This window comes from Zootoca vivipara, chromosome 2, assembly GCF_965207765.1.
Source record: "Zootoca vivipara chromosome 2, rZooViv2.hap1.1, whole genome shotgun sequence".
In the NCBI taxonomy this organism is placed as follows: Eukaryota; Metazoa; Chordata; class Lepidosauria; order Squamata; family Lacertidae; genus Zootoca; species Zootoca vivipara.
This window is the reverse complement of record NC_142584.1, coordinates 9,310,469-9,334,710: the sequence shown is the minus strand read 5'-3', so window position 1 is coordinate 9,334,710 and position 24,242 is coordinate 9,310,469. Positions and strand designations below refer to the sequence as shown.

At 45.9% G+C, this 24,242-nt stretch overlaps 1 protein-coding gene across 2 annotated transcripts; it reads left to right on the top strand.

Annotated features, from left to right (window-relative positions):
• The first annotated feature begins 5,458 nt into the window (after window positions 1-5,458).
• Window positions 5,459-24,080, top strand: SOAT2 (sterol O-acyltransferase 2). Of its 2 annotated transcripts, XM_035099859.3 has the most exons (15): window positions 5,459-5,612; window positions 7,430-7,488; window positions 9,228-9,355; window positions 11,216-11,275; window positions 12,302-12,409; window positions 13,120-13,402; window positions 14,751-14,826; window positions 15,740-15,821; window positions 16,460-16,505; window positions 16,930-17,059; window positions 18,586-18,683; window positions 19,953-20,051; window positions 21,253-21,388; window positions 22,572-22,717; window positions 23,637-24,080. In XM_035099859.3, the coding sequence occupies exons 1-15, from the start codon at window positions 5,516-5,518 to the stop codon at window positions 23,685-23,687; spliced, it is 1,599 nt and encodes a 532-aa protein (XP_034955750.3). In that variant the 5' UTR covers window positions 5,459-5,515; the 3' UTR covers window positions 23,688-24,080. The 2 variants fall into 2 exon arrangements, with proteins under 2 accessions (XP_034955750.3, XP_088517405.1); XM_088661279.1 differs by lacking the exon at window positions 5,459-5,612 and having other exon boundaries at window positions 7,469-7,592.
• Window positions 24,081-24,242: the final 162 nt, after the last annotated feature.

Sequence of the window (24,242 nt, the reverse complement as noted above, 5' to 3'; positions counted from 1 at the left end):
CTTTCATACTGCATCACGGTGTGGTACGCTGGCTTGACATCAATGGATAGGAAGTGCCTACAGAGGGTGGTGAATACAGCACAACATATTATGGGCTGTCCCATGAATCCGCTGGATGACATCGTGGAAAACCGTTGCCTCAGGAGAGTGAGGAAAATTCTTAGGGATGATTCACACCCTGGCCGGCACTTTTTTGATCTCCTGCCCTCGGGCAGAAGATATAGAAGCATGATTAGTCGCACCAACAGGGTAAAGAACAGCTTCTATCCTTGGGTTGTTAGGCTGCTGAATGAAAAGATAACAACAGGGCAACTGACTTTCGGGTTTGGTGGGTGTGCGTCAGTAAATGAGGGGAATTAAGACTAAGAGAGCTGGGTAATCATGTAATCTCACTGTGTACAAGTTGTACAAGTGACAAAGCATTTCAATGTGAAATGGGAAGATCCTTCCACCCCTAAGTGGGAGTGTGCTGGATGCAGAGTGTGTACACAGCCATGGTGTGTGTTTGGGCCTTGCCAGAGTCTTATGACACCTAAAAAGCTAACAAATTGATGGCAGTATGAGCTTAGTTGAACTGGTGACTATCAGATACACAATGTTGGCAGAGCTGCTGGTATACATGCATATGATGGGCTCTGCGGAGATTATAAACAGAAATCCTACAAGGTCTGAGGAAAAGAAATGCAGAAATGACGAACATTGACAGTGACCCTTCTTAACCGGCACCCTTCACAAAGCAGGGCAGGTGGTAACGCAAAGTTTCCTGGCTTTGTAGCAATGACCAGAGGGGTAGCCATGTGAAAAGCCTCTCGCAGCAAACACAACAAAAGAGTTTTGTGGCACCATCAAGTCTTTAAGCTAATTAACACACATGTGGAGAGAAGGAAGGAGAAACCAGCCCAAGATATTTTGCTGCCTGAGGTAAAGAACAAGATGGCGCCTCCCCCCCCCCACACACACCCCATCCCAGTTACAAAAGCTGTCCAGACCAGCAATTGAATCTAATTGAATCTTTTGTTGGAGTTTACCATCTGCTGTATTATGTATCTTAGATTCAATAGGGTTGTTGTTTTTAAAAAGTTCTAAACTCTTTGTGTGGAAACTCACTAACCTATTTAGTACTAACCTATTTTGTATTTAACTTGTCTTCTGTTGTAACCTGTATGAATCTAAATAAAACTAAATAAATAAATCTGACGGCGGCACTGTCAATGGGACCATTTCTGGCACCTGAGGGCAACAACCTACGGTAGCTTAGGCTGCGCGTTCCTGCCCTGCAAGCTTTGTCTACTCATTGTCCCTCAACATCTACCGCCTGAGGCAGTTGCCTCACTTTGCCACATATCAGAGCCAGCCCTGGCAGGTCTGTTACATGCTTCATAATTGTCCATTCAGTGGTGTTATAATTAGGCCTCGTTCTCTCTGACATACTTTATAAAGTACATTTTCCCACCCAAAATCGTGGGAACTGTAGCTGTGTGAGGGGGAAAACTACAGTCCCCATGATTCTTTGGAGGGTGGGAATGTGCTTTATGAGGTAAAATTGATTAGATACGAAGACAGATTTCACGATGACATTGCTGGATGGGAGATTACCACTATTCATCCCCACCACTATAAATGATCTTTGGCATCTTCTCTTATCTAAATTCTGAAACAATGGTTTAAGCTCCTCAATGACGTTTGAATCGCCGCCGCCTTTTGGAAAAATATCAGATGAAGGGCATTATATCTAGAATATACATGATCTTAATGGGAATTAAGGCAAAAAGAGATGGATGACTTTTCTCAGAAGGAGAAGAAATGAAGTGTTAAATTAGATTATAAGTGTTAGAATTTTGTTTTGAGAGAATGGCTGCTGTTTACAACTTGTGTGAGTGCAAGAGACACATGTTTTAAACTAATTGCCAGATGGAGCATCGCCCCTTGGCAACAGAAAAGAATTACTCATCAAGGCTAAGGCTCCCGGTGGGGAAAATGTAGTTTTAAAAGTACGTATTTACACTTCAATTTCATTTGATTTGTGAGTTGTGTGTTTTTTAATTATGCCGCTTAACAGGATTAAAAACAATAAAAAGTTAAAAGAGAAGTAACAATAATCATAAAAAAATAAACAGTTTAAGTCAGCAGCAGCTTGGTATGAAATTGGAACCAACAAATTTAAAAGCCAGGAACAATAAGTGAGAAAAACTCAAGAGCCAAAGGCTTGCTGAAGCAATATGTTTTTTCAATGAATGTCAAAATGCTTAAATGGATGTTTAAAATTCTCAGTGGCAAGAGGAGGGGATTCCAAAGTCTTGGTGCCACCACTGAAAAGGCCTCAGCATTTGATCCTGCCCATCTGATAGGCATCTCAGCATCTTAACTACTGGTATGCTTATATGGGAATAGACATAAAGTTGGATTGCCCTAAACTTTCATTTTTCTGGCAAGATATATTAAATGTAATTACTACAACAACTACTTACATATTACATTTGAAGAAGAGGGTGATAGCCAGTGCCACTTAAAGTAGATCTACTGAAATAAATGGATTTAAGTTCGTGGATTTAAATGAATCTACTCTGTAACTTAATGATATAGTCTGAGTGGGACTATAAGAAAATCACCATAAATTACTTTTAGATCTACTGATGGCTGCTAGGACATTTACTGCATGGATATGGAAGGAATCAATAGTTACCACTGTTTCTAAAGTTGAAAAATATATGGGACCTAGCTCTTCCCAAGAGAATTACAAGAACTGTTCACACAAGGAAATAAAGTGGAAAAATTCACCAGAGTAATAAACACTATTTTATTTTAGAATGGTCATCACTACATCATGTTTATTTTCTTCTGGAAAAATCATGAACATGAGTATGTATCAAAGTATGGGTGCGGGGGGGGGGGGAACATTTGATACGGCACAATTTATGTCAGACTTTTCATTAGTTTTGTAATACCTTTGGAGAGACAATGCATAGCTGGTCAACTTTCAGAAACTATTATTTATGAAACCCTCTAAAATAAAATGCTAGGGGGCAGTATTATACTAAATAAATGCAAACGTGAACAAATTCTGCTTGTGCAATGGACTTTCCCCTTGCTCTCCTCCCTCCAAATTTGCTCTGGAGCATTGTGGGCAGACCTAGAACAGATGGGGGGGGTTGCAGGGGAGGAAGTTTCATTGCACAAGTAGATGTCAATCCACTTGCACAAAGCTCTACTTTGTGTTATCGTGCTAAACTGAATATAACCCAGAGTGACATGCATTGTTAATCATAGCCAGAGTAGACTTATTGAAATGAATGAACTTTTAAAAAGCAGGAACAAAAACAAAACCTCTCTTCTTCCAAGAGCACAGAGAATTCTACTTATGTACATGCAACAAAAGACTGAATTTTGCATTATTGCTATTATTAATTCCACTTCTATTCTAGCATTCCTCCAAGGAACTCAAGAGAGCCTTCATGGTTCTCCATCCCCATTGCATGTGCACAACAACCTTGTGTAGTAGGTTAGGCAGAGAGAGAGAGAGAGAGAGAGAGAGAGAGAGAGACAGAGAGACAGAAAGAGAGAGAAAGAGAGAGAAAGAGAGAGAAAGAGAGAGAAAGAGAGAGAAAGAGAGAGAAAGAGAGAGAAAGAGAGAAATAGAAAGAGAGACTGGCCCCCTCGTCATCCAGTGAGCTTCATGGTTTTGTAGGGATTTGAATCTTGGTCTCCCCAGTCATACTCTGATACAGTAATTAATTCCCCCCCCCCCAATTCGCAAGCAGTCTGTTTATTATAAAACAATGTCTAAGCCTGAGGATTTTTTCAAAGTTATATTCAAAGAATGACACACACACACATCCACCGAAAACAGGAAAATGTTTGACTGAAAACATGACATGCAAACTGCACTATTATAGATATGAGCTAGCTTTTAACACGGGAAGGACAGAAGAATCCACAGACTTCCGTAAACAAAGAACCAGGAAATAGTGGCAAAAGACACAGAGGAATAGACAGAACTTCACTCTGTGGACTTAACAGATCTGTGTGGAGAGTCATGTGCTTTAAATGTGTTTTGGATCTATGGTGTGAATGCAGCTTAGGTGTGATGGGAAACGGCCTCGGGGTAGCTTTAAAAAGTCCTACCATTACACGGCAAGTCTCAGGCTGCTGATCTGGGGTTGTCACGAAAGGGTAGAAAATTCTTATCTCAACCATTGCCTATATAAAAACAGCTAGCATCTATAATGTGAGCGCTTTGAGGAAGATAGCAGGGGTAGAATGTGGAAGACAGGATGGTGGAAAGAGAGAAAACGGTCCCCACTGTCAGCATGTACAACCGGCAAGAAACCTCTGCTCCTCCAGTCTGTTGGACTCCTACTCCCATCAGCCCCCAGCCAACATGAGCTCCTCTGCTGCACAGTCACCCCTTACCTCCAGTATTTCAGTAGTGAGTTGAGACTCATCAGCCAAACACTTACGTATTTGTACCTCACTCTTCAAAAAGAAAAAGATAGACTTTTCCAGTAGAACTAAGCTAATGCTGTTCTGTGCAACCCTCAGTTCTTATGAATCTGTGTCCCAAAGTATAAAAGGTACCTTTCTATATAGAAATCCTTGATCCACAAAAGAGGTAATATTTTGACTATATTGTGGTTTTATTGCCACCTAGTGGCCAAAAGGCCAGAAGGCAGCTTAATTTTGCTGGGCCGGTTGTGAACTCAGTCTCAGAACAAATCAAAACCTTCCTGCTTTGCCTTTTAGCTTCATCATTGTATAGCTTCTCCCATATGCTGAGGATGCTTCTAGCTGATTTTAATATTGCATTTCTGCATTGTTGTAATTTGCAGAAGGCAAAATGGCCAGAACCTCCCCTGACACATCAGCTGCAACTTTAAGAATTTCTGCTTGTGCTTGCTCTTCCCTCCTCCCTCCCCATTCCTTTTTCCCCATGTGCCATGTCTTTTTAGATTGTGAACTCGAGGATAGTGATTGTCGTAGAACTCAATTTTGTATGCTGCTCTGAGAGCCCTTTAAGCTAAAAAGGGGTGGGGTGGAGTGGGATAATTAACGCTGTAAATGAACAATACACATACTTACACATTCTAAAATGGCTTTTTTCCCCAGCTCCAAAGAATAAGTGCAGCAGATCCACATGCTTTAAATGTGTGTTGACTGTGCATTTAATGTATGGCGTGGACCTGCCCTAAATGTGCCTCTTAATTTAATTCAAAAAAAATCTTTAATTTAATTTGGGCTGTGTGGGTGAAAGAGCACCTTCGATATCAGAAGCCTTGGAAACATGTCTCTCTTAAAGCTGTTCACCAAAGAAGTCAGAAGTGACCAACTCTGAGTGCAGAAGTCTGGCTGCATGATCCTAAGTGCTTCAAGCCTGATAAAGGCTTTATCTTATCACTGCACTAATGATCTGCAATTTCAGGGGAGGACTTTACTCCCCTCCCGCCAGTGAGTCATCTGACCAGCTGGCCAGAGTGCGGAATTGGAATCAAACCATTGGGACTCAAAATTCAGTCCTACCATGGAGCCTAGGGAGTCAGGCACCGAAAACCTGAGGCAAAGGAGATCCCAGGAGAAGCCCCAAAATGAAGAGGAAGCGTCACAACAAGTACCAAATGGTGAGGAGCAGGGCTTTTTTCCCCCAGGGGGAACTCACAAGAACTCAGTTCCAGCGCTTCCCAGGTGGGGAGGGAAAGAGGGAGGTGTTCTTGGTGAATTCCAGCACCTCTTTTTCCTAGAAAAATAGCACTGGTGAGGAAGCATCTCAGGGAAAGTTCTGGGGCATGATGCTGCAAAGGATTGCTAAGAAAGCTTTGCTGAAAATGACTGGGAGTGCATGGGGACCCATAGGAAAAGCTAAGGGCTGGGCTTTCGAGCCAATGGTTTTTGTTGCAGCCACTGACACAAAGGAACTCGCCTTACTTTACATGTGCCCCCTTTTTAAAAAAAAAAACTCAGAAACTGGGGTGGAAGGAAGACAAAGCATCTCAGGAGGGTGGTAGTGGTGAGAGATACCCTCAGGCCTGAAGAGTGACATGGGTTGGTTAGCAATGATCACCTGCTTGTTCATTAAGGAAGTGGCGGGGTTGGGAGGAAGGCAAAGGGAGTTCAGCAGTGGCAGGCTGGCTGAGCTATGAAAATGGGTGAACAGTTTGCTAGGTATTGTCCAGAAACAGGGGGTGCTTCCAGTCAGTTACCACATTTTGGGGTGGGGTGGGACATACAGGCAAATTTTGGTCCAGCAGTAACAGTTGATTTGGCAAACTTGCACAACAGAACTGATCCTCCCCAACCCCCACCAAATTTGACTTTTTACAATAAGGAAAGTGACATGTAAATGCTTGGTGTAAGATTGTCTAACCTCCCCACATTTAATAAAACATTTCCCACTAGGAACACAACTATTAATATTACACTGAACGTCAAACAGAGTTGTCTTCCTTCCATAACCATGTCAATAAATGTTAAGTTCCCATCGTTGGTAGTGTTACTAAAAGTTTCATATTAACACATACCGGTAGTTTCTTGCCTTTTTCTTACATCGGCTACAGCTTGATATATCTGGCTATATTTGGTCCAATTTTACTAGACCAATTTTAATTGTTAACAGGTTAAAGGCACATCTGTGATTATTCCAACTTTTCATACTGTCAACATTGAGTTTTAGTTGTGTAATAAAATGAGATAATGTATTTAATGGATGCAGCCTAGCCTAGCTCTTCCTTTTTGGTGGTCTTTTGAGACAAGCACATTTTCCTTGCTGGTTTTATACACTGAATCGTGACATTTGTTAGAGGTGTTAACAAAAGCAAGCTGTCCTCTTCCATTATCTTCCGGAAGTATCTGAAAATGGGGGAAATGTCAAGCGGATAACTGGGTATGTTAACACCCCTCAAACCAGTTTAGCTGTTTCTCTCAGTAAGTTAAACAAAAACAAATTACTTCTCTTTCAGTGTACAGTATCTGAAGAAGTGTGCATGCACACGAAAGCTCACACCTATGACAAACTTAGTTGGTCTCTAAGGTGCCACTGGAAGGAATTTTTTTATTTTTTGTTTCGACTACGCCAGACCAACACGGCTACTTACCTGTAAATTACTGTAGGTTACAGTTCTAGGCAAATTAACCTAGAAGTTCCATTGCACTCAGCAGGGCTACTTCTGCATAGACATGCGTAGGACCACTACGCTGTTAGCCATTAATCCTTTCACAGCTCTGAAAAGAAATAGGAATTGCCAGCTATTAGAAATAGTCATTCTCACCACCCCACAACTTTACCACCTGTGTTATCAAGCATTTCTTGGCACTATTGCTGAATTCTACTACAGTAACCAATCTAACTTTGGCCACATGCAAAGCTCAGCAGTGAGCTATCAAGTGTCCATTGGACCACTATGTTCCTGAACATCTTCCCTTGCCATCTCTAATTTTTTAGGGGACGCCAAACACCTGGACATCATCACTGCTCATATCCAGTGGAAGAGACACGTGGAGGTAACAACAGTTGCTTTCAGAAGCATTGCCTGGGATGGAAAGGGCCTTGGGTGAGGCAGATAATCTCCTAGCCCTTTTGCATGGGGAGGAGAGTAGTCAGTCAGGTAAGGCCAGGGACGGGGAACCTGTGGCTCTCCAGTAGACTGTAATCCCAAACTTCCCTTACCTGTTGACCATGCTGGCTGATGCTGATGGGAACTGAAGCACAGTAACATGTGGAGGGCCATAGGTTTCTCACCTCTGCTGTAAGGCCATGAACCAACCATTAGGATGTCGCTCAGAGCCAGAGTGTCATTCAGTAACTAACTTGTGGGAATTCAATGGTGGTCAGGCCCTCAATGCTTTCCCAAGAGCTGGCGTTATCATTTACATCCGTATCATGATACAGTACTGGTTTCATAATTTTTGACCTGGCAATATATTGCAATTAATGGTTGTGTGTGTGTGTGTGTGTGTGTGTGTGTGTGTGTGTGTGTGTGTGTACTATGCAAAAATCACAATGTGGGCAATACTGTGAAGCCAGCCAATGCCTCTACACAGCTCCATCCTTATTTCAGACATCGTGATATATCGGTATATCATGATTTTTAGCTGGTGATATACAGTCGTACCTTGGAAGTCAAACGGAATCCGTTCCGGAATTCCATTTGACTTCCAAAACATTTGGAAACCAAGGCACAGCTTCTGATTGGCTGCAGGAAGCTCCTGCAGCCAATCGGAAGCTGCGGAGGCTGTGTCGTATGTTCGGGTTCCAAATAATGTTCATGAACCAGAACACTCACTTCCAGGTTTGCGGCGTTCAGGAGCCAAAACATTTGAGTCACAAGGTGTTCATCAACCAAGGTACGACTGTTTTGCAATATTGAAAACCAGATATCACCCAGTCCAAGACATAAGTCCATAATTTAATTTATATTAATTACATTTAAAAGCAGTGAGCAAGAGTTTGAGCAGGTGACCTGTGTGCCTAGTCATTCTGCTGTCTGGGTTATGCTAACTGTTAACAAGCAAATTCAGGGGCCCGCTCCTTGTTCTCCCTTCCTGTGGTCGTTTATCCTTAAGCAGGGTTTGGACAGGACTTCATACAGAGAACTCCTTCAAACAAAGGATCATCCTCTGTCAAGCAGGACTTTTCATCACCTGAAATGAGGCAAAAGCTCCCAGAGGATAACAGAAGGGGATGAGGAAAAAGCCCTGGGGTTGTAGGGTGGGTCTTTCCTAGGCAGTAAAAAGGTAAAGGTAAAGGACCCCTGACAGTTAAGTCCAGTCACGGACGACTCTGGGGTTGCAGCACTCATCTCGCTTTACAGGCCGAGGGAGCCGGCGTTTGTCCACAGTTTTTCCGGGTCATGTGGCCAGCATGACTAAGCCGCTTCTGGCGAAACAGAGCACCAAAACCAGAGCAGCACACAGAAAACCATTTACCTTCCTGCCGGAGCAGTACCTATTTATCTACTTGCACTTTTGGGAGTGCTTTCGAACTGCTAGGTGGGCAGGAGCAGGGACTGAACAACGGGAGCTGACCCCGTCGTGGGGATTCGAACCGCCAACCTTCTGATCAGCAAGCCCAAGAGGCTCAGTGGTTTAGACCACAGCGCCACCCGCGTCCCTTTTGCTAGATAGTATGACCCCAATGGGGGGGGTGGAGGGTGGCGTGAGAAGAACTTGTCTTTTACGTCTGTGCTCCAGGGCGAGGGTGGGCAAGGGAAATGGTTAATCTCCTGGTGTTTTCTTGGCAGGCGATGAAGTCGGAGCTTCTGGAGCAGGTCCACACTCAGCTCAGTGAGCTGCTGGACAAAGTATTGGAAGAAGCGGCATACTCCTTTCCCCCTCGTTTGAGGAACAGCTTAGCAAAGCAAGCAAGCAGGTAACCTGGCTTTTTAACAGCCAGCTCCACTATGACCTCTGCTTTCCCAACAACAGCAAATACAGGTGCAAAGTCTAAGCAAACTAGGGGCGCTTTTGGACTTCCGCTATTTTCAGGCGAGATTCAAGCACATATTTGGCAAATTCAGGTTCTGCACTCGCAGGGAGGTATCATTTAACAAACTTGCTTCCATGAAGAGATCGGACTTTTTTGTGATAATGGGGAAATGCACTGGATAACAATACAGTGGTACCTCGAGTTACAGGTGCTTCAGGTTATAGACTCCGCTAACCCAGAAGTAGTACCGGTACCTTGGGTTAAGAACTTTGCTTCAGGATGAGAACAGAATTCGTGCCCTAGTGGCACAGCGGCAGTGGGAAGCCCCATTAGCTAAAGTGGTACCTCAGGTTAAGAATAGTTTCATGTTAAGAACGGACCTCCAGAACAAATTAAGTTCTTAACCTGAGGTACCACTGTATGATCTAATCTCCCTTAAAACAAATCAGCATTGAATGCTCACTCAGGAAGTGCTCTGGAAACACTCAGAAGCTGAAACACACAATAATGTTAGGCAAAAGCAAAGTGGCCACAAACAATTCAACCTTCATTCAAAGGATTGGCTAAAACATAAACAAAAAAGGTCCTATGTCCTTCCTTGAAAGGTGACAAAGTGGAAGCTGAAGGCGAATGAGATAATGAAATGGTATTACCGGTATCTACGATAATCTCAGGAACTGGTAAACTCCAAACTAGACGGATGGAAAGATACCCCCAAGATTTCAAGTTGCTCCTAAGAGATAACTAACCATTTTTAAAGCACTGAAAATGTGTACTAAGTGTTTTAAAACAACATCATGATGTTCCTGACACCAGGCATTAGCCACGACCCCTATCTGTCACGCCATTTCTTATGAAACACTACATTTTTGATGTGTTCTCCCTCAAACCACTTTCGATCCGAATTAAGAACATGAACAGCCTGGCTGCATTTTGAGCCAGCAATGTGTACGCAGCCTTTGTCTATGGCAGCCAAGAGGAATGGTTGTGTTATATGAATTCTAAGGTCTCAAATACAGAATATTCATAAATGCACACATATTTAAATATCTAAACCATGTGTCTGAAATAGTGCAGGAGACCAATCCTGAAGCCATTTTGACTCTCCCAATGACCTCAAATATTCCTCTGCAGTAAGGGAGGCAAATGGGAAAAGCCCTCCCCCCACCATTGTCTTTTCGCTTACAAATCCTGTCTTAAGGGCGTATTTGTGTATGAATAGGGTGGCCTGGATTCAGCAACTAAAGTACATCACAAAATAATGGCCAGGCTGCCCAGGTAATGCAATCAGCAGACACTATCAGGTATCCTGGCAGACAGGATTTCTGATGTAGACCGCCTCCTATGATGTATGTATGATGATTGGGGGTGGTGGTCTTTGGCTAAGGGGGTTGGGCAATGTCAAAAGTCTTTAAAGGTTGCTGCACACTTTTGTTCAGGGTCTTTCCCTCCTTGGAAGGAGGGGAGGGAACTCTGTAGCAACAGAAATATAAATATCTGCCTTGTTTTCCACTGGATCCTGTGTCCATCCATTCTTCTCTGACCGATCAGGGACTTAGGAGACTCAGATTCCCACGGGGAGCTGGGCAGCAAAAGCCAAACCCCAATTTTAACATCAGTTGCTAATGCATATAAGATGACAGAGCACCAAATGGCAACTCAAGGAGCAAGTCAACCTCTAGTTATGTGCCTGGGGTGGGGGTGGTACCCTGCAGCAATTAAGTAATGTTCTTTTTTCCTTGCCCAGAAACAACTGGGGTCTAAGAGATCATGCTAACCATTCCCTGCCTTGGAACCTTGCAGGGAGAAAAGCCCACTGCAGGAGAAGCAGAAAGTGTTTGTTGAACGACAGTCGTTGCTTGAGTGAGTATCCTGCTCTCTTGCATGCTCTTGAAATAAAAAGAGGACTACTAAGGGGAGGCCCTCTTGTGCCATATAAGTAACTTCCCAGTAAGTCCTTGAGTGAGTTGCTGGTGACTCAATAATATGAGGTAAAGCAGGCATGGCAAATGTGTGGCCTTCTAGATGCTGATAGTCAAAGAGTGAACTGGCAGTAAGTAGATCACACCATCCAAAGTTGGAGTGAACTCTTAATTAACAAAAAGCACGGTCTTCGCAGACTTGCCTGAGTGTCAGGCCAAACCGAGAACCGAGCACAGCTGCTCATCAAGTTGCCGAGACTGACAGTCCCCGGCTCCCTGCAGCTATCCAAGTCCCCTCCTTGCCAGGGCTTTCCCCAAGCAATCAGAGACTGTGCCTGTGTGCAGTTTTCTGCTGCTCTGCCCTCTTCAGCCCACTTCCAGTTGTTGGAGTTGACACCCATGACTTTTCACCAGCCTGACTCACCTCTGCCTCACAGCCTCCCTCCTCCCACTCGCCGGCTTTGGCATCTGATTCTGGACTTCTCTCTGCCACAGAGAGACTTAGCTGACCAAATCCTGTTACCTCTTCAACTTCTGACACGACCTCTTCCCAGTCTTCTCCCTCTGGCCACTCATCATTGTCCCTCCACAACTGCACAGACTCTGAGCCTTCTTCCTTTGGTGCCTGCCACCATTCCTTTGTGTCCAACCAGTCCATGACACTGATGAACTGCAACTCCCATCACTCCCGACTACGTATTGGCCATCATGGCTGGGGCTGATGGGAGCAACATCTGGAGAGCTACGGGTTCCCCACCTTGAACGCAGAGCACTGCATGCCCAGGTCATGTTAGATACCTCTGGGGCAAAGTCCTTTTTCTGAAAATGAGAGGCACCTACTAGGAAAGAAGTAGGATCGCTATCGTATTACTTCAGACTTGGGCTGTATATGCATTTGTTCCATGAACCCCCCACCACTGCCTTAGAGCTCACGCACTGGCAAACCTGTTCCCCTTCTCTTTTGCAGTGAGCTGCTGGATGTAGAGCACTTCCGCACCATCTACCACATGTTCGTGGCCATGCTCTGCGTCTTTGCTCTCAGCACCGTTGTTGTGGATTTCATTGATGAAGGACGGTATGGTTCAGCAATGGGGCTGGGGACAGGTGGGGCGGCATAGGGAGACTCCTCTGTGCTTTGCATGATAGAACAGTGGAGGGCAGGGAGGAGGACTTGCAGCAAAATGCAGTGCTCTCGGTCTCTGTATCAGGTCCATTTTCTGAGCCGTGCCCTGCTTGTCGCCCTCTCTGGGTGTTTCTGCCTGGCTGGAATTTGTCCTTGAACTGTGACAATGCCTCTTGCATGCCTGGAATAATAGAATCCTAAAAATCATAGAATCGTAGAGTCGGAAAGGAACCCCAAGGGTCATCCACTCCAACCCCCTGCAATGCAGGCATCTCAGCTAAAGCATCCATGAAAGATGGCCATCCATCCATCTGGAGGGAGGGTAGAGACGGGTGTGTGCATGTGTGTGCAAAAACTATCCCACTGAACAGAGGTAAACATCTGTGCTTGCTGCTATGCTCACTTTTGACTCTGACCTCGCCTGCTACTGGCCTGTGGCCCCTGAACAGTTGCCCAAAAGGGAAATGCAGCCCTCAGGCTGGAAAACGTTCCCCACCCCTGTCCAACGGAAAGGTTTGTGTGCTGTGATTTCCAATGCCCCTGGCTTGAGACCCAACTCACAGTCCCCCTCTTTATTTGGAACCTGTTGTCGCTTACCCGCTTGAATGACTCCCAATGTTGGTTGCTGTGTCCTCAGTGGCTGCCTTTCCATCCTTTCACAGCCTTGTCCTGGACTTCAAGCTCTTCATCTTTGCTTTCGGACAGCTGCACGTGGCGCTCTTTGCCTGGCTCTGCATGTTCCTCTACACCCTAGTGGTTCCCTACAAGGCCCTGCAGATCTGGACTAGCTGCTTAAGGACTGTCCGGTTCCCCAAACTCTTCACGGCGGCTGTGGTTGTGGCGCTGCTGCTCTGCCACACTGCTGCCCTGGGCTTCTATCCCATCCATACTGTAGTCAGCTACAAACTGGGGCCTGCCTCTCGCTTCATTGTCATCCTGGAGCAGGTGCAGTACTGTGACATCGTCATCACCAAGGGAGATAAACTCCCAAGCAGTCTTGGTGGGCAGAGGGGGTGGTGGTGCATCAGGTTAATTCGAGGCAGAGAGGGGTGCATTGTAGGGGGGAGATTAAGGGCAGGGGTGGCTTTTTTCCCATTGGTACTGGTAGGTCAGAAGGCAAGGAGACCAACAGTAAATGGAGCCAGAGAGCCAATGACAAACACAGCCAACTAAAGCTAGTTTTGCTCCCCATTGTCTTCCTGGCTGGATTCTCCAGGCTCAGCTCTGAGGCTAAGGAGCAGAAAGTTGCCCCTGGCCGTGCCGCCTCCTGGACTGGTTGCAAGTAAGAAGGGAGGCAGATGGAGGCAGGCTAAAGGTGGACTGAGGTTGGCAGGACAGTGCCCCTTTCACCTTAGTATATCAGCCTCCATTGCTTAAGGGAAAACCAAACGGTGTCATTGGGGTTGAAATGGTACATCCAGATGCCCAAAGCAGAAGTTCCAGGCATGTGAACAGGCAGTGAAGAATATAAACACCTGCAGTGGTACAGATGTATATTTCTATATATGGGCTGGAGGTGTGCCACACGTCTGACATCTGGCCATGGAACAATCTTGCTCTTGGTTTAAAGGCATACGCATCTGTTGTGGCCAGCCCTCCTATTAGGCAGAGGTAATCGCCTCAGGCAGCTGCTTTTGGGTGGCAGCAAGTTCTTGTTGCAGCTATCGCCATAATCAGTAACACAGAATCGCAGCAGCACATTTCTTATTTATTAATTAAAAGCATTTCTAAGCAACCTGATATTTTACAGTTGGCCTCAGGTCCAATAACTGGGAGGGACCTCAGTCAGTGGGGACAGTTCTGAGAGCTAGATGGGCAAGCGGTCTGACTCTGCATAAGGCAGCTTCCTATGTTGTGGGAAGGCGGTGTGGTCAGCAGCCTGGAGGCAAGCAAAGCAGGCAATTGAGGCGGAAAGTTAGCAAGCGGCCAAGTTGATACATAGCCAAGTGGTGACTGGGGGCCAGTCATCCAAGGGCAGCTCAGTCTGTGCCTGCACAATAAGCTGCTCAGAATGAAGATCCAGGCCATGGCAAGGGGCTTTGTAGCACCAAGCACAACTCTATTGGCCCTCTGGATCATGATGGGGCAGTAGGTTGGTGAGCTGTAGTGCCACTCTCTGGCTATCTGGGTGGTGGTGCAGGAAAAAAAGAGACCTGTCGTTCCCTCCTCTGGCAAGCTGCAAGAGAAGGGTGCCAATCTGGGTCCTGCCACAGTCCCCCATTCGGCAGCCACACACCCAGCACCTACTCAATTGTTCCCCCTGTTTCAGTGCTTGCTTCCCCCACCTGCTTAGATCCGGTTCCTCATGAAGAGCCATGCGTTCCTGCGAGAATCTGTGCCTCCTATCCTCTGTGCTGTGTCCCAGAATGGTGAGTTTGATTGCGGGGTGGTGGCATCTATGCCAGCCCTTCCATCAAGAGTGGGGGAACTTCAGGACCAGAAGAGTCAAATGCCTGTGGGTGTTACTACAAATACCTACCTCTGCCTGCTACTGCAAAGCAAACTAAATCTCTCCTCAGTGCAAAGCCTCGGTCCTGTATACCTGAAGGAGCGTCTCCACCCCCATTGTTCTGCCCGGACACTGAGGTCCAGTGCCGAGGGCCTTCTGGCAGTTCCCTTGCTGCGAGAAGCCAACTTACAGGGAACCAGGCAGAGGGCCTTCTCAGTGGTGGCACCCACCAGATGTCAAAGAGAAAAACAACTGCCAGACCTTTAGGAGACATCTGAAGGCAGCACTGTTTAGGGAAGCTTTTCATGTTTAATAGATTATTGTATTTTAATGTTTTGTTGGAAGCCGCGCAGAGTGGCTGGGGAAACCCAGCCAGATGGGCGGGGTATAAATATTATTATTATTATTATTATTATTATTATTATTATTATTAAGAGCTCTCTGTTTTCATAATTGAGTGCATAATCTCCCCTATCCACTCCCCTGATCATTGCACATAGGCTATCTTATTCAGCAATTTCTCTGACTTTGGTTTTCCTAGGCATTGACCTCACACTTCAAAGCATATCTTTGTGATCATAAGAGCTAGAAACTTTGCTTTTTGCTCTCAATTCCATGATTCTACAGATACATCCTTCACAGTATACACAAACCACTGAGTATTTTATGTTAGAATGGCATTGCAGAAAATGGAAGGGTCTGCGCTTAGTGCACCACTGCACCATGCCAGAGCAAGTTCTACTAAGTTATCCCTTTTCTCATTGTACAATACAGCCCCACACCTCTTTGCTTCACAGTGCCCTCAGCTGCTCCTCTCTCTCTTTCCTTTCCAGGAAAAGGGCGCCCACCTGAATTCTCAACATACCTGTATTTCCTCTTCTGCCCCACTTTGATCTACAGAGAGAACTACCCAAGGTGAGTCCTCTTCTCTTCATCCTCCTATTTTACTCTTTAAAGGCTTCCAGAGTCTCTAGCTCCGGTACAAGGATACCCTGGGTCAGAAAGGGAGCAAAATTGGCAGAGCTTCAGAGTACAGGATGCTTTTAAAGTATCCCAAAGTAAAGCAGGAGTATGCTGTTGCTGGTCTCACAGTTTTCAAATAATTTCTTCGTATTTTTTTCTGTTCTTTCTATTGTTAGCGAGTCCTAGAGAAGTGCTTAGTTTAAGCAGAAAATTGGTGCTTCGGGGTTATTAAAATGTAGTTGTTCCTTGGCTGTTATAGGGGTGTGATATGATATTGCTGTAAGCCCATTATCTGCTTTTGTTAGACTTCCCTTTAAAGTACCAGAAATCCTAATGCAAACCATTCTAGTATAGGTTTTCTGGCGTGGTCTTTATTAGAGCTTTTAAAATTTAATTCCATCCGATCAGGAGGAGAGCTTCATGCTAGAAGGCTATGATCGCTCAGTGATGACACCACTCCCCCCTCAGATTCCATGGTGCACCCCACACCTGTCTTGGGGAGTAGTATATCCATCATTCTTCCCAAGGAGCGGAAATTGTACTCCTGTAAGGAGGAAACCTCCACACAGTGCCTTCTCTTTTCCTTGTAGGACACCTTATGTACGCTGGAGGTATGTCATCAATAACTTTGCTAAGGTGAGAGACGCAAAACGATGATTCTATTGGCTGGTCATTACATCTGGCCTCTCTGTGGACAAAGAGGGTTCTTAGGGTCATGGGATAGCCACATGAACTGAAGATGAATGGCTCCAAGTTTCAGGAATCCTGGGTACAGGTCCCTTTGGTGGGCGGCGCCTCATGGGCTTACCTGGCAGTGGTGGCACAGGCAGCAGCAACACTCCAAGCTGGATGGCTGAAGGCTGCCAATTTAATTTCCCACAATGCCTCAGGGCAGTGCTGTGTTGGGAGCATTGTGGGAAATTTAAATGGCAAGGAGATCTATCCACTTAGAGCAAGTCCTGAAGGAGATGCCCAAGAATAGTGGGTGTTGACACAAACTCTGAGCCACTGCATCACATCCACTGCAGTGGGACGGAACTTTCCCCTTTCTGTTCTGCAGGTCCTTGGGTGCTTGTTTTATGGGTACTTCATCCTGGAGCGCCTCTGCATCCCTGTCTTCAACAACATGAGCAAGCAGCCCTTCAGCATCAAAACCCTGGTGCTCTCCATCTTCAACGCAACATTACCAGGTAGATGAGCAGAGCAGCATCCTGGTTCATGGGGGCACAAGGTACAGAGGTCGTCCGCCAGAAAATAAAATGGCGGGAAGCAGTGAAGTCATATTGAGTCGCTGTTGGGTGGGAAACCTGGTGACCTGTGGGATCGTCATGGGGATGTGTCTTCATTCCCCCCCCACCGCCTCTTAATCCCTCTCATTAACCACCCACATTGCCTCAGCCTTCTCCCTTCTCTATTGTCACACTCCGAGAGTGACCAGTAATGTCCTTCCCCTGTTTGTTCCTGACTTCCAGTAGTCAGAGGTTTATGTGTGTCAGTGACGTCAGCACACTGGGGGGCATGATGATGTCACACGCGCATGCCCTGCCCCGGTGAAGGCGCACAGCCCCAGGCACCCACAGCCATGAGGGCAAGCTGGAACCGCTGGTCAGGAGAAACCCCAGAACTGCACACAGGTTGAAGATTGAATGGATTGTTCCAACTTGCAAGCTGAAATGCTTGTGCTGGTGGAACGATTACCATAGCACTATGTTGAATTGCTCTTCTCCTTCGCTGTATGCATTTATTATTTACTAGCTGGCTCTGCATGCGTTGCTGTGCGTTAATCTGTGAAATGGAGGGTAATAGCCCCCCTTCAGATCCCCCTAAGCCTCAGAGTCCCCCTGAGTCGAGGCGAGATACTGTGGAGAGGGCAGGTTTCATCCCTGTGTCTCCCCCCACCCTGTTCTGACCCATTACGTATCCCTGCCCTCTATTCGGACACCCCATCCCCCCCCCAGGCAGGCCCCTACCTCCACTTGGCCTAGTCTGGAAAGCGGCCTAGTCTGTCTGATAATGGCCGCCTTGGTGGTTTCAGTTGCTTGGTTGATGATGTCATTTGGTTTGTGGGTGTGGCTTAGATTTCACAGGAAGGGAGGGGTGGAGGAGGGTATTACGCCACTTGAGGGCGCTGTTTGACTTGGTGGAAAACCAGGTCTATACCTGCCCAGGTGTGTTATTTGAGGGATTTTTGTCCCCAACAACGCTCGGGGAGTGGCCTGGATTGTTATGTCAAAATTTCAGGACGATCGGTCAAGCGGTTACGGAGAAAAGTGGAAAACGCAGTTTCACGATTTTTACATTTATATATATATAGATTATTCATGCTTTTAGATTCCAAGGAGCTCAAGGTATGGTCCTCCATCTCCTCATTTATTCCCCACAACCACCCTGTGAGGTAGGTTAGGCTGAGAGGCTGTGACCGACCCAAGGTCACCCAGTGAGCTTCATGGCTTTGTGGGAATTTGAACTCTAGTTCATCACTATAACTGCTACACAACACTGTCTCTAATAATGGTAGGGCATGCCCCTGCTGAAGAGGCAAAGATTAAAACTGCAAGTGCTTCATATACTCTGTTGTGGTCAAAACTGATCCAATGCAGCCCAAACCCGTAGTGATTGTACTGCAATCTTACACGTCCCTTGTTTGATTCTTGTTCCCCCCGCCCCCCCCCCCATCTGTACACTCATTTCCTCCTCCATATGTCTGTCCTCACAGGGACGTTTCTGCTGCTTTTGGCATTTTTTGCTTTCCTACACTGCTGGCTGAATGCCTTTGCTGAGATGCTGCGCTTTGCTGACCGGATGTTCTACAAGGTGATTGGCAGGGGAAGGGCAGGGAGGAGGTTGGACTGCTTATACAGTGGTACCTCTACTTACGAATGACTCGACTTACGAATGTTTCTACTTACGAATGGAGCTCCATCTGCCTCTTGAATGCTGTTTAGATAGGATTTTTTTCTACTTATGAATTTTTAGAAAGGGTTGCTTCTACTTACAAATTTTTTCTCCCAATGCATTCCTATGGGATTCGACTTACAAATGTGTGTTCGGAACGCATTAAATTCGTAAGTAGAGGTACCACTGTATTCCATCCCTTCAGACACATGTGGTGGGTCATTTGGCTTCCTGGGAATGTCAGCTTTCAAATTTTGCCTTCATAGCTACCGGTACAAGCAGTGCTTTTTTTCTAGAAAAAGAACTCACCATGAACTCCTTCCTTGTTCTCTTATAATGGCAATGGCACCCACCTGAGATGTACGGGAACTGAGTTCGGCTGGAAAAAAAGCCCTGGTTACAAGCAAACAAAAAACCAAAATAGCTGCACATGCAAAGGCAGAGACTGCCTAAGGCGTTGAAATTAAAGGCAAGTAGGCCCAAGCAAAGTCATGTGCTCAGTCACTAGTAGCCACATCACACTGAACAGGCTTGTTTAGCTTCTGAAAACCCAATTATACCTGAACAACAACTTTCAACTGACACAGCACAACTAACATTCTGGCTGCAAAACAGTCGATTCCATTCCAAACAGCCATTTTGTTGAGGGCAAGAGTTGGATTCTCACGGCATGAAAGACTGCCATCTACGGCAGGGGTGCTAGCAGAGGAATGTGAAGAGAGGCAGTCTGGAGCAGAAATGCCCGGGTATGGTTTTGTCCCTCTAGGTGTTGCTGAACTAAACCTCCCATCAACCCTGGCAAGCATGGCCAACAGCGGGATGGTGGTGGGAGTTGTAGTTCAGCAACATCTGGAAGGACAAAGGTTCCCTACACCTGCTGTACATGCTCAGATGCACTTTTTTCTATTACTATTTCATGTACAGTCACATTCGGTGCCAGTATCCAACTTAGGTCTTATGGTTGACCCCAGCACAATCAACTCTGATAGAGCAGGCTATAGGGAGTGGGCAAAGATGAGCATTTGTCAAAGGAACTGGCCACACTGGGCACACTTGCCAGGCAGCACCTTCTCTTCTGCAGGCTGCCTGGACATGTGTGGCCCAAAATCTTTTGGGGGGCGATGATGCACAGTGTGGCCACACATAGCTATCCAGATTCATGATTGCACCTCTCTCTTTTTGTCCTAGGACTGGTGGAATTCCACATCATTCTCTACATATTACCGGACGTGGAATGTGGTTGTACATGACTGGCTCTACTACTATATCTATCAAGAAATCGTGTGGGTAGGTAAGGCTTTCGGGGGAGGAAACAGGTGCGTTGCACTGTTCACTTCCTTTAGGCCTGGGAGTTCAATCCGCTGTTTCTTTGCCCCTCTCCTGCCCCAGGGCTTCCTTTACTGCCCCAAACTGCACAGGCTTCATGATCTCCCTAAAGGACCCCTCTGCCAGACTGCTTCCCCACCCCCCACCCCGCAACATGCCATGGGTGCAGTAAGAGTGCATTACTGGACCATCCACACATCGTTTCACATTGCTGTCTTATTCTGCGATGCTTCCTTCACATTACTGCACAAATGTCGCCTGGAAGGTCTCTCTCTTCTTAAAAACAAAAAAAGGTTTGTTGGGGGGGGGGTCTTCAACAGGTGCCCAATGAACCAGGCAAGAGTGGGGGTGTTTTCAGGGTGTGAGGCTGAGGAAAGGGAAAACTTTCCAAGTGGGAGCTGGAAAGACTCACTTATTTGAATGTAGATTGAAGATTAGGGTATAATTAGAATACTTCTTTCTTCCTTTGCCTTCCCCCCCCCTCTCTCTCCCTTTCTTTCTTTCTGAATTCATTTGTTCTAGATATAATTTTATTGTATTGCGAAAACTTGAATAAAAAATTATGAAACAAGAAGCAGGTGCCCAAAGGACAATAGGGAGGGTGTTTGCCTGATACGTCTTTTTTTACCACACATGCCAAAGACCAGGATCTTTCGCATACAAAGAAAACTACAAAATGAAGGTTCCAGATGCATCTCTGTGGAAAGGGTTTTTTGCAACCACTCTTTGCCCCCATTTTTTTTTAAAAAAAAACTTCTGGGAGGAAAGTACTTCCAAAGTGTAAGTAAGGGTGAAGTACCTGTTGTAACTGCTCTGTGTCTTTCCTCACCTGGAGCAGTTTGCCAAAAGGGGCAGAGGTGCCATGCTAGCTTCCCACCAGGTGCATCTCCACTGCTTACCGGGAGGGAGAAGTGGAGGGGCGAGGCGGTGCAAATGCCAATCTGCCATTCCTGCTAATGCATTTGCACCATGACAACTTCCCTGCTGCCTCACTCCTCTCCCAGTAAGCAACAACAGCACACCTGTCGGGAAGTTAAGTGTCGCGGCTCCACCCCACCTGGCAAGCTGTTTCCGTTCTTCACTTTTCACTAGAGAGTGAACACAACATTGGCTGTTTCATGTACAAAACCTGCAACTGACCTGTGCACTTTGCTCCTTCCAGCTGCTCAGAGGAAAGGCCCGGGTTGGTGCAATGCTGTTTGCCTTCATCGTCTCAGCAGTCGTCCACGAATACGTCTTCACCGTGTGCTTTGGCTTCTTCTACCCTGTCATGTTCACCCTCTTTGCCTTCTTTGGAGGTCAGTACTGCCTCAGAAATTCATCTGAGCAGAAACCACTCCACCCGACTTGAGCACCTTGAGCACCGTCAAATTCTTGCAGTACGAAAGGGAAAACACATTGTTTTCTTATGTTCTTAAACAGCCCCGTGTGGTGCAAGGGAGCTTTTTAACCTCATGCACACATTACATGCACCGGTCTTCCTCTCCAGGATTCATCCCATAGGCTGTTGTTTTACCCTCCCACCCCCTGCTCACACTCCAGGTCCCCTCCACACACACACCCAGCCCTTGCTCAACAGACTACTATAGCACCTGGAAGCTTGATGGTCCTTATTCAGGCAGTTTCAGATGGTTAAAAACCATTGCTTTTCATTTTCACTTACTCATTGGACTTCCAGTGTATGCAGAAGTTTGTATTTCGAAACCACCGCCTTACTTTTTGGGTGGCCCCGTTTCACTTCCAAATGTTCAGAGTCGCAGTCAGCAATGCCACACACTTTTTCCAGGACACTCCATTCCATTCCCCCTTCCTTCCCAGGTTTTTCAGATCCACCTACAAGATGCACAATGTTTGCAGCCACTGAGCATGCTCAGTGCTACGGTATCCTCATTGGGCTGGTGTTTAGCGGGGGGGGGACACCAAAGCTCCCCATCCCTAAATATTTTTTCCTGCTGCTGCTGCAAACCTTGGCCTTCCCCTGAGCCTGCTGATACCTCCCTCATGCTTCTCAGGAGCCAATTGGGTTGCAAAGCTGCCATAACTCAACATCGGAGCTTGGTATTGATATATAACGACACATGTGAATGCCTGCAAGTTAGGATAATATGCTCTGTTCCCAAATTAGTTTCAGCTTTGCATGAAATGGGAACTGCTATTCCTCCAAGTTCTAGGAACGAAGGTTGGGAGAAGGGCCATAGTTCAGTGGTATGGAGCATCTGCTATGCCTGCAAAAGGTCCCAGCTTCAATTCCCAGCATCTCCAGGGAATGCCCCACCTGAAACCCTGGAGAGCTGCTGCCAATTACTGTTGGTTATATGCAGCTAAATGGACCAATTATCTGATTCACATTCCTATGTCACTATGGACCAGGGCGCTGCTCTGTAGCAGAGATTCCCAGAAACTGCCAGGTGAGAAAGCCCTTTGGTCCAATGTGTTCTGGACTGTGCCCAACTAACCTTTTTTTCCTGATCTTCTTCACAGTGATCTTTAACTTCATCCTCAATGATAAGAGAACAAGCCCTGTATGGAACGTCATAATGTGGACATTCCTGTATGTGGGCCAAGGAATCCAGGTCTGCCTGTACTGCCAAGAGTGGTATGCCCAAATCCACTGCCCACTCAAAGAGGTGAGCATGCAGACTGGCCCATGGGTGCAGAACAAGCCCTCAATTCCTCCCATGTGCCAACTTGCAGAAGGCACAGCCCAAGGCATTTTGCTGCCTGAAGAACTCCCAGTTCTGTCTACTTCCCATAGCTCCCCATTTGCTGCCCGAGGCAGCTGCCTCACAGCATGGCCAGCCCTGGTATCAGGGATCAAAAGTCCCCAACCCTGAGTGTGTGTAATACACTGATTAGCACACATAAAGGCTCCACAATCCTGTGCAGTTCTGCCATATTTTCAATAACATGGTTTTCCAGCACATCAGTTAATGGCAAAATCCACAAAGAATCTTGTAGCATCTTGAATAATAAGTGTGCTTGCAGGCAGGTGTTTCTTGTGGGATTGGTGCTTCTCCTGCATGCATCTTTTTTTTTTTTTTTTTGCTGTGTACACACAATGTTGCTGCCATAAAAATGCTGGCCTGCATTCACACCCATTTAATTTGGATTTACTCTTCCCAGGAGAAATACTGTAACTTTCCCCACCCCTTCTGTTCCAATTAAACCTTCTCCACCTGAGACCCTGGGGAAACACTTCCAGTCAAAGTAGACAATATAGGCTATTTCACAGGTAGTCAAACCTTGAGATAGCTCAATGATCTGCTTTCATAACTAAAACCCTGCCTGGAAGCTCCCTGCCAAATTTATTATGATTTAAGAGTTCCCGGGCTAGAGCCCATTTCATTATATTATGCCATAATAAATGAGCTAGTTTTATAAAGTGTCACTCGGTGCACTAGCATAAATTGCCACCATATTGACCTAGATCTAACCACCAGTGAAAGGCATAACTTTGTGTACAGTATACCCTTTTGACTTGTCGAAGTCCTTTCCTTTTCTGATTCTGGCCCTCAGTGATGTTTGTTGTTGTTTTCTGCCTTTCAGAGGACCTTCTGGGGGATAGTGACTCCACGTTCCTGGTCCTGCCGCTCCTAGGTCAATACCAGCTACCTTTGAGAAGCTACCTTCCCCATCCCTTTGCTCCAAACAGATCTTCCTGGACTCACACTCTGACCATTAGAGGAGTTGGAGTCCAACATCTTCAGAGGAGGGTTAGGTTGCCCATACTTGCTGTTGGCTCAAATTCAAGTACCCAGCATTGACTGACTAATCCTTCCCCCAGCATAGCAAGAAGGTGATTTACCTGTCCACTGTTGTTGCTTGATTCCAGCATCTACGTAATACTTCAAAGTTTGCCTAGCATCTACTTACTCAGTTTGTTCATGACTGTTTTCTACTTTAAAAAATAAAATTCTGTACACACAAGTAATTCGGATTCTGCTCTCAGAAATGTGGAGTTCTGAATCATTCATATATTATATGAATTACTACCTTTTGTTTTTTTTTTTGTTTTGGTTATGCTTTTGCAGCTAAAGATATACTGTACAACAAAAGATAACCAAAAAGGTTATGCCTTTGCAGTTAAAGATATACAGCATTTCCAGACATCCTGCTAAAAGTACATGATTGTGCAGTCATTTTTTAAAAGAA

What these genes read in the sequence shown, in the direction of transcription:
- SOAT2 (XM_035099859.3), top strand. Translation starts at nt 5,516, where the DNA reads ATGGAGCCTAGGGAGTCAGGCACCGAAAACCTGAGGCAAAGGAGATCC. An exon ending in GATTTCATTGATGAAGGACG is followed by an intron (nt 12,410 to 13,119) that starts GTATGGTTCAGC and finishes ATCCTTTCACAG; the next exon opens with CCTTGTCCTGGACTTCAAGC. An exon ending in TACAGAGAGAACTACCCAAG is followed by an intron (nt 15,822 to 16,459) that starts GTGAGTCCTCTT and finishes TTTTCCTTGTAG; the next exon opens with GACACCTTATGTACGCTGGA.